At 39.5% G+C, this 10,693-nt stretch overlaps 1 protein-coding gene across 1 annotated transcript in view; it reads right to left on the minus strand.

The window, feature by feature from the left end:
- The window catches only part of LOC139690013 (G-protein coupled receptor GRL101-like), an 85,105-nt gene extending 75,242 nt beyond the window's left edge, over nt 1-9,863 (minus strand). Inside the window, exon 1 of the mRNA XM_071587193.1 lies at nt 9,734-9,863. Within this exon, the coding sequence (XP_071443294.1) occupies nt 9,734-9,863 (130 nt within the window). The remainder of the gene's footprint in view (nt 1-9,733) is intronic.
- Between the last annotated feature and the right edge of the window lie 830 nt (nt 9,864-10,693).

Here is a 10,693-nt window from a genome sequence, read left to right on the forward strand (position 1 = left end):
TTTAAATAACTGCCGGATGATATTCAAATATCATGATAAAATATCTCAATTTCGTTTATTTATGAAATTTGTGGGACTGAAAGATTTCGCATGACGTTCTCCATTTTCCCTCGAGGCATTACAAAGACAGAGCTCGTATCTACGGAGACTACTCAGTACAACAGGATAGATTGAACCCGGTGGAAATTTATTTTTTCTACTTCGGGTTCAGTTTCAGAGTACATCCGTTAGTAGGAAATGGCTGAGAGAGGAAAACGACCCTAGACGAAATAGGAGTACCTTCCAGCCATTTGAGTATGCCATTCATTAGAGTTTGCTTATTATTGTATGAATGGGTAATGCAAATATCACAATATATACCCAATTTTATACCACAGTGATCAAGGACGAAATATTTAATTCTGCGAGATAATATGAATAATATTTCCAGAGAAAATCTCATCACAAGAGTATGAAGATAAAAGAAGAATGTTTGCTCTACGCTGTTATTAGTCCTGCGGAATGGTATAACTAGCCAGTTGAAAGTAACTCCAATAAATTCTATTATACACTGTTTTCCCCATTTGAAGAATTTCCCTCTTTGTTTAAGTTATTCACAGTTACGATTCATCGTATTTCCATTTATACATTCATCAACACGCTGTTAGCACTTTAACAAAAGGCAAACCTTTCTAAAGCATATGCTGTTGTAACAACCTCATGCAGAGGATCCTCGGGGATCTTTTAGAATTCCGACTGTGGAGCAACACGCACGATCACGAACGCCTGTGACATTGTGTGCGTAGTATTTCCTCATAAAATCTTGTACCTTTAAAGCCGCCGAAATTTCGGAGTGTGAGAGGACGCCTCGGAATTTAACTGGCTAAATCACTCGGCAGGACATCGAGAGATCCAGTTTCGAATCTCGGTCGAGGCGAATAATGCTTTCACTTTTAAAATTGTTGCATCTTTCAGAATGTTATGAAGGCCTGAGGAACGAGATTTTTCTGAGGAAAATCGAGGAAGTTCTTTACTTCATCGCACTGGTAACATATGAGTGAGCCAATGCTGAAAGGGCAGTAAAATTAACAGCTTAAGCTAGGTTTGGGAACTGTTCTCCCTGAGGAGGAATCAAGCAGTTTTAATTTTACATGAGCCGAATCGCGTTATTAATCATAGTTGCTCGGTGAAATGTAACCAACGCACGAAATATCGAATTGGGTTCTGTCATATAAACCCAGTGCAAGAACGATTTCATCCCTTTTACCTCTATTTTGTTTTTCGGTGCCCTGTGTAAAACTGAGGCCGGTAATGCAGTTTATCTCACCCGACCAGTAGGATTTTTGTGTAGAATGCGAATATGAGATTCATCAAATGGTTATGCCGCTTTATTCGTGATATTTAAAGAGTCGAACATAGGTGAAATCATTGCCGCAGTAATATTTTATACTAATTTTGAAAAATTATACGAGTAATTAGCATCAGTATAATCTTTTTAAACAACCCGTAACCTTTGTTTGGTCATTAAGACATTGAAATCCACTGGGAAATGTTTGCCACGTCGCGAAACCAGTTTTACCGGAACTTCGGAAATTGGAGATTCCCAACTAGGACACCAACGACCGAGTTGTTTTTTTCCCCCCCTTCGATGCTGCATGGCACTTAAAGCGACACAGGGTGGCCACGAACAAACAGCCGGTAACTTGATGATAGTAATCTACCCATACGAGTAACCACTTTGCCCATATTTATTTTCTACGCTCTCGGAAAGCAGCGGAAGTTGGAAGTGGCTCGTTTGCGGCAGGTCGGCTGCCACTTTCTGAGAAAAAGACATTATTAATGACCCCCTTCTCGAGAAATACGTCTAGCTCTCCGGTGTTATTACGTGATAACGGATGATACCGCAGGAAAATGCTTCCCTCATTATGTCGTCTTCCATTCCGTAAGCAGTAGCTCTGGAGGATGCTGTAGGCATAATTATCATCAAATTCCTCCTGTAAAATCACTGTGTCGGGAAATAAAAGATTTACGGAGGCATCGAGAAAATTATTGTTGGTTAGACCACAATAATGCTGTTCTTGGTCCCATTGTAACTATTGCTTTCATTTAGGAAAAAATGCCACCGATGAAGGAACTTTTGAGAGGGAACTGAAGTTAATCGATTATCCTTCCATTTGAGATTTTGAATATTTATTGTAATAATTTAATTTATATCCACGTTTCTTCATGGAAGATTTTGTAATCGTTTAAAAGCTTGTTTTCATAAATTTCAAATAAACTCTTTCCGTATGTCTGTGTTATTAAATAATGGCAAAAGGAGTCTCGATGTCATGAAAGATCTGTTGCTCTCCAGGCTATATTCCTCTCGCGTTGAAACAGGGTCAAGTGCTCTCCATCTAAGCCAGGGTAACAGGGTTGTCCGTGTATGTGGGCACAATGCTACTTTTGATTATGCCACTGCAATGCACGATTTCAGAGTTTGAGTCGAGGTAAATTTCGATGCTTTCCGACAACGGCTGTGAGTTTCAGGCCAGTCAATTCCATCAGAGATATTTTAAAATGACAAGCGTTTGTTCAAGCTGTAACTTCTCATCTTACAGCATACTCATGGATGAATTAATTATTCGGTATTAATATTTGAATTACCTCTATAATCATTCATAGTTTTACCGTATTTGCTAAATCATGCATTTTAAGCTCACGAGCAGTTACAAACTACATCTCGTTATTTCTTCGTAAATGTTCCATCATTAATAAAATGTGCGTAGTTTCCGAGTTGAGAGGAAAAAGATTGACGAAAACTGAGAACAACAACTGGAGTTATCCATTTCAGTCACCATGTGATTTTTTTCCAAGACCCTCATTTGTAAAACTCATGTTCGCGTAAAAAATTATTTTCATTTCCGTCTTGTCATTTAAGTAAATTTTCTAACGCTAACTCCCAGCCTCTGTTTTTGCTGGATAAGAGAATTAATCCATCTCCGTATAACTTTTAATGATGTTAAAAACAGACAAGCAACAGAAAGAAAAAAATATTGTACAGGAGTTTAGGAATCACTAAATTTATTGTTCTGATCATAAATACTCTGGCTCGAAATAGCAGTTGATAGATACTTTAAGACCTTACAATGTACATTACATTTCAATCAAATGAATTTCTTAGTGCATCATAAATTTTTATAAATCACTTACAGATATGCAGTGAGCTGAATTATTTTAGAAGATGTACTTAACGCAGCGCAGAGCCACAATAGTGCTTAGCTCGTGGGGACGGCGTTTATTTGTCCAAGTTTTTCTTTCTCGCCTTCTTTAAATGAGTACAATATTCAAAGTAACAGGATTTCTAAGTACATATTTTGTGTGTTCGTACTCTTTCTTGATAATAGTGTGTGCATTTTTCCTTTGTGGTCATAGATACCACCCAGATTTCATTTAATTCACCTCGAGACTCACTTTGTATCTCCTTTTCTTCGATTAGATGACTCCAAGGCAGCCGAGATGCCGGCGTAATCAGCATGTACATAATTATTGACCTTAGGTAGCTCGTTGCATTCCAATGCGGTATTTCCACCGGGCCATCTTGTATCCAATGTATTAAACCCAGTTATCACTACCACATCATGAAAAACGAGGTAACTCTCTGAGTTTAATGTGCTGCCAAAGTTGATTCCCCTTGAATTTTTGCCAAATTGTAGGCAGTATGTATATATGTACTTGCTTGAAACTATCCTCGCAGAAGCTCTTGTGACATTGGTGCAGTGGCGATTTAATTAGCCAGGAGAGCCAGTAATCAACGATGCCGGCTTACTACAATGTAAGAAAAGTGCACGCCTCGAAGGATCTCTTTAACTTGACCTCCACAGATATCAGAGGAACAAATTGCTATCATGTGCAGGAGAGTTGGCGGGGAAGGAATGTTGCCTGTTAACTCGGCGTCAAACCAACTCCGCTGGTCCCAAAGAAAAACATGTACGCAAAATCGGTCATCGATAAACCTTTTTAAAAAGAGTTTAATCCGAAATTTCTCCCCTAAAAAAAAGTTAAGATTGCTGCAACTGACAGCATTTGGCTGCGTCAAGCCTCTGTGCTTCCTCCTATAAGTTCGACCGGGACTTCACGAAAGATATTTCAGGGCATTTCAACGTCAAAATTGCTTTCCAGATTCATTAAATGACCCCAGATTAGAGCCATGTTTATTTGAATGCCTAGGGGAATAGATTGTTGTTTGCGGTATCTCAATCTAAAACTTTGAATCTTCACTTCAATTTTGCTATCGTTGTGGTTACAAAGAAACCTTCGTGGACTCCGGAATCCGAAGAGGCCTACGGACGACCGACCGCACTCTCCCTTTTTACAGCCGTGAGCCCGCAGCTTTATATATTTAAAACCCAAACTGGGTGCGCCGTTGATCCGGTATTTCATTCAAGACATTTATTTGCGATGTTTTTTTTCATATTCTCTCCTGAAAATTAACGAATTGAACAGCTGTCGTGACCAACCATTCAGTGCTCAGGTATTGCCTGTCCTGCGACAGCTGTTCCGATTTGTACCATCTGTGCAATATCCTGTCCATCCCAATGTGCAATATCCTTTCCATCGCAATGTCTCATTAAAGCTTAAATATAATTGTTAAACATTAAAATTATGTTAAGAGTACAGGAAATTTTATTCTATAATTGAGGGGGATAATGAGATAATTTCTTTTTATTTCTATTAAAAAACATCTAAATCATCGCTCTGGTATGTAATGATGTGAAATGATTTCAACGATGCTTCGAAAGTACGAATTATAGTGCCTTTTGAAATTTGATATTGTTTTTGTTTTGGAACGACAATTTTTTTCCAGCCTGTTGGTGGTCACACTGTTTGTATGTCCGGAGCGCCGATTCACCTCGAACTGTGCCTTTCTCTCAAGTGTTCACAATTTTGTCTATTCATGATACATTGACCAAACCTTAATCATTATTAAGAGTAATCTGTCGGTCTATATAGACTTTTGATGGATACAAGACTACCGCCGTTCCATATGTTTAGTCTTGGAGTGAAAGAAAGCGTTACGGCAGAAAGAAATGAGAAGAACCAGTATTACTATATGTCAGAGGAGAAGGCAACGATATTTTTCCCGTCGGATTCCTCGGTAATTAAGTTAAAATGAAAATTCTCCGGTGACAGCATTCGGCTCTCATGTTTGCAAGTTAAGTGCAATTCTTGCATCACGTGGGCCTAATTTTAAAATTAAGCAAGACGGTGCACCATAATGGAAAAAACGTACACTTAGCACGGCTCCATGTAGCTTCATTTATCTTTTGGTGGAGCGTTACTTACTGCGTGACTCGTCGTCCTTAGAATTGTAGAAAAAAATATGAAGTCCATAACTTTGTGATTAACGAACTCGCAGTCTCAACTCCCTTCGTCTTTTTTTTAACGGAGGAAACCAGTTATATTCGTTAATATGAAATTTAGGAGAGAAGAAAAATGAGCGAAGAATGGCGAAACGGCATACTCGGAAACGGCAATGGAAAAAAAAGACTTACATGATGTCATTTATTCGGCATAAAAAGTCATGAGACTAATGCTGATGAGAGGAGCCTGCCATAGTGATCCATATAAACCTCCTCAGCCTAAATATTTCTTATTACCGTTCCGCGTACGACTTAATTCCATTCCAAGGAAAGGGTTCATGAAATGAGGGCAACCCCAAAATTTATGACGTATTGTGGAATAAATGGCAACAGATCTTGGTGGAGAGTGCACCAGGAAATGGTGATCTGAAAACCGAGAATCCCCTTCGAGTGTTGCCACGAACACAACCTCTCACAAGGAACAAAATACCCTCTGGAAAAAGTGAATTCGTCAAAACCCGCTATGGTACTATGCTCGGCTTGTAAGAAGGATGATCTAATTCCAATAGCTATTTGATGTTTGTTTGAGCTGTGGAAATGCATAGGAAAAATCTGTGCAAGGGCTCAACAGTTAAATTAAATCAAAAAACGCCGATATAAAAATAGTACTGTTTTACTCCACTTAGAGAATGTGCTAAACTTTGGCTTGGAGAATGAAAAATTATCATCGTCATTCCAACTTTCCCGATTTATTATTGTAATATGATAAATTAAAGATGATTTTTACTCCTAAAACTGTCGAAGAATTCAAATGCGTGTTTTTGTTTTATAATCGATAAAAATATCAATAATGAGAGGTTCGACCAATGTCTCGCAAAACTCTAGATTATTTATCCTTTTTCTGGTAAGTGATTGTAATTTTGATATATTTTATGATCGTTTCATAAATATGTTGCAAGTATGACGTCCATCGTGCATTGTGAATACCTATGGCTATTATTTTTTCTCTTTCTAATCTCAACGTGACTAATATCCAGCATCAAGGACATTGAATTCAAAACTCACTCTCGTTGATATGATAGATTAAAAATATAACAATTCTCAATGCCAGTGGTAAATGCCAGTTAAGTTACTTCAAATTTGTAAAAATAATTGGGACAACACCTTGTTACGGAAGTCTATCCCACACTGGCGAACGTTAGCGAAATGCAATCGGTTATTTTTCGTGATATTAATTATGTAACTCACATCGTATTAAAGTCAATGGTAACTCTATAAATAGCTATTTACACAGATGCGTACATACAGCTTGCCAACTATTATTTTACATGAGAAAAATATTTAGAGTTTTTTAGGAGTTCCACTCCTGCCGTTTGAACTCAAAAAACTCGAACAATATTTCTGTTGCGAGTATCTTTTTTGTATTGCATTTCAGGATATTTTACTAACCTTCTTATATTTGATTTCGGACATAGTAGTTTGAATTCAAATAGTGCAATATTCAAAAGTCTGCGGAAACCTCCTTTTTCCGTAAAACGTCATCCCATTCTCTATGCATTTAGGATCGTGGAAGTTCGTTCGTCGCAACATGCATGATAATGATGCATCTCTAAATATCCTCAAATTAAGCCCTAATCATATCTCGACCACTTTAAAGATGCAAATGCCGTTTTTTTTATTTTATGAAATTATTTACGAAAAATGCTACTGCTAAAATAGCTATTTTACCATGATTGGTACTGAGATCACTTCTATCGTAAAAATATGAGGAAGGGAAACAAGGGGTGTATCAGCGGAGAAAATCAAAGTTTACCAACCCTTCACAAAAGGGAAATAAGACAGGTGGTATCCCCATCACGCAGCTATGCAAACGCGTACGAAAAAAATAGGAGAATACGATAAATTGCAACAAGGGGTTAACATTTTGATTTTTTTGTTTTAATTTGATTTTGCCGAGCGACGTTGCAACAAACCGGGATCGTGAGTTCAAATTCCAGAAAATTATCCCAGTGCATGGCTAAGTTCGGGCCGTACAAAACCATTGTTACAGTAATAGAGACACAGTACAAAAGTAATAGAGATTCGGGTATATTTATGTCATTTTAATTTTTGAATATTTTGAATCCAACAGTCCGCGTTACCGACAACTTTGGAACTCACGATTAATTTTTGAATGCTTGTCCCAATTTCCATTAGATTTCAGTCTAATTTTTTAATTCCACTTGGGCGTACTCGAATTATTTGCACACTAAACATTCTAAATATATCTTGTGAATTTTGGTAAACCTGGATGAATGGAAAAAAAGCAGCTGTCTCTAAAGCAAGGAACACTATCTGCATCCATTATAGCCCTCCAATTTCCTGGAAATTGCTATGAGCTCGAAGGCAAAGCTTCTCGTCCTTCTGATACTCGGGTTTTAGGCTTAGGAAGGAGTGTAGCTCGAAAGAGAGCACTTGAAGGGTTAAAGAAAACGCTATGAAATTGGATAAATTATGAGTTAAATTGAAATTTGGTTACTCAGTTGGTTACTTAGTAGGGTATATTTGAATGTCAATGGTGTGGACCATTTTATAATGCGTAAGCGTGTGCTTGATGCTTACTTCTCTGCCAAATGCAAAAAGGAAATAGACTAGTTAGACCATTTCCTTTCTGGATTTTATTCTGATAATGTCTCGGATTAAACACGTCATTTAAAAGTCATCAATTTACACAGATTTATTGGGGTACATAGTCGAAGGGGTGAAAGAGAAGAGGTTGCTTCTTGTGGGAGCAATTACAATACTTACGTACCCTAGATGATTTAAGAGTTTATGAACCACAGTAAGTTAAAAAGCATCCACTTTGTACCTGAATTACGCCATGCGGCATTACTCCTAACAATTTTAACCGAGAAACGGTGATTGGTTCTCGGTGCCTTAGCCTCCTTGGATGTAAGATGCTTCCAAATCGTTGTAACACTTCTCACCACGACTCTTGCTTCCGCTTGTTAGTCTGAGACGTGCAGATTTTGCATAAATTGCTTTTATCTATGGTGAAATCCTATCTTCTGCAATGCACTCATTAATTATTCTAATTAACTTATCGTCCGCCTCCTCGAAAATCATGAAAAAAATTGGATTAACTGAACCGTAATAATTTTTACAAAATAAATAAATTGAACTAAATTAATCCGATTACCAAATACGAGGGTCATCCGGAAAGTAGTACCCGTTCGTGAAATAAAGACACAAAAGTAAATATTAACAAACATAAAAAATTTTATTTGAAAGAGGATACTTTAAACTACTTCTCAACATAATCTCCAAGCAAATTAAGGCATTTGTCATAACGTGTGACAAGTTTCTGTATTCCTGCTGCATAGTCCTTCGCCGCCAGCTCATTGAGATACGCGAGGGACCCATCTTGCACAAATTTTTGCATAATGCAGATGGTGTTTAACAATTTCATGAACAATTGTTCGAGAAACATTGGGAAAATGCTCACAGATGTCATCAATTGTGACGCGCCGATCGTTCCTCACGAATTCGTCAACTGAGCTCACCAGTTGGTCTGTAATGACAGACGGTCTCCCCGAACGCTCATCGTCGTGTGTGTTCCCCCTCCCCATGTTGAAGTTGCGACACCACCGCCGAACAGACGACTCGTCCATTACATTGTCTCCATACACCTCCTTTAATTGGCGATGAATATCACATGGGCGAACGTTTCTGGCATTGAGGAATTTAATCACTGCCCTCACTTCACAACTGGCGGCGTTCTCAATTTTTTTAAACATTGTAAACAATCACAGAAACAACACAGGCAATGCTAGCGTCACGCAACTTGGCTCAGAGAAGGCAGACAAGCCACTGAAGCTATCTGACCTCGTCCAGCGGCTACTCGCGTCGTCAGCACTTCATGCGGCACGAACGGGTACTACTTTCCGGATGACCCTCGTATGTACACATAAGTATTTATAAAGCGGCAAGGAATTGACTAAGGCTAGTTATAAAATTGTTATGATTTTCTTCGTCTTCAACTATTGAAAGTTTTATTTCTCATGAAATTATGTCAATAAGTACTGGAAAAATAGGATCACTCCGTTAAGTGGCAGTGAACGTGAGGTTTCAGAGAGACTTCTTCAGTATCCTCGTCGTTTTTGTGGAAAAAATTGATTACATTGGTCCGCGAAGCATTTTCATTGATGTAGGTAAATGAATTTTACTTTGTGGTAAGTCATTCGATACCAGAAGGCACCGGAGTGTCCAGTTTTCTTTTTGTGTAAATAAAGGGCGATATCGTCACCCTCGTGCGCTCAAAGTTGTTTCCCCGCCGTATAGGCGCGAAGGGATCGAACCCCGTGGCTGCCCTCCGGCATGAGGGGTAGGTAGGGGAGAATTTTGGGGTTGATCGGGTCCGTGTGTTCACTCACCGCACTCCGCGACGCTCTCGTCCTCTCCGCCTTCGCATTCGGTGATGCCGTTGCAGCGGCTCTCGGCTGGCAGGCACACCTCCTCGGGGCTGTCGCAGCGGAACACGGCCCCCACACCCCACTCCGACATGTTGCACGGCACGCGGCCCCCAGGGAGCAGGAGCGAGGAATCCCCCTCCTCCGTTCCCGGCCTCCTCCCAGTCCCCTCTGCACTCCCGCCAGTGTTCCCGGCTGCCTTCGCGCCTTCCCACGCCCCGTCGTCCGCGGGCGGGGCCGCCCTCGGAGGAGACGCCTCCCTGCTCCCGACATCGCCACCTGCCGAACAAGGGAGAGACAAAGAGCCGCCGTTAATTTATGCCGTCGTGCGGAGACAAGGCGATCTCGTCGGTGAGGTGTTTTTGGGGTCGGTTGCCTTGCCAAGGGTAAAGGGAACCAGGGGTAGGCCATGTTTTGAGGAATAGGGTTTGACATAAAGGTATTTGGTTTGTGTTGTTCAAACGAAATTCTCTTCAAATAAAGCTGATTTTTACAAATATTTGCAGAATCATAAAGGGGACCAGAGGTCCTGTCATACTTCTAATCATTTTCTGTTTAAATACTATTAGCAGAGAGTTTGGTTTTTGGCTAACGAATGAACTGTTGGCAGTGGGTCTTTGAACATTGGTATTCCGAAGGAAAAATAAATAGGAGCATAATGAAAGGAAAGTAAATATATAAATACGTACATAATAAAAAGAAAAATAAATAGGAGCATAATAAAAGGAATGGAATATAAAATCCCTCTGATGTTGCACGATCGCAGAAAAAAATTCTTAACTATTGTGTTTTGGAATAAGTAACTGGAAATCCAGTAGGCATGCACTTAATAACAATTCAATGTGTTCAATTCAGTCGGCAGTCACACATCAATTGCAGGGGAAGTACCTTTGTAATGAGTGGGGAGAATGATCGATGCGGGCG

Source organism: Hetaerina americana, unplaced genomic scaffold, assembly GCF_022747635.1.
Source record: "Hetaerina americana unplaced genomic scaffold, ioHetAmer1.1.p SCAF_3, whole genome shotgun sequence".
Lineage (NCBI taxonomy): Eukaryota > Metazoa > Arthropoda > Insecta > Odonata > Calopterygidae > Hetaerina > Hetaerina americana.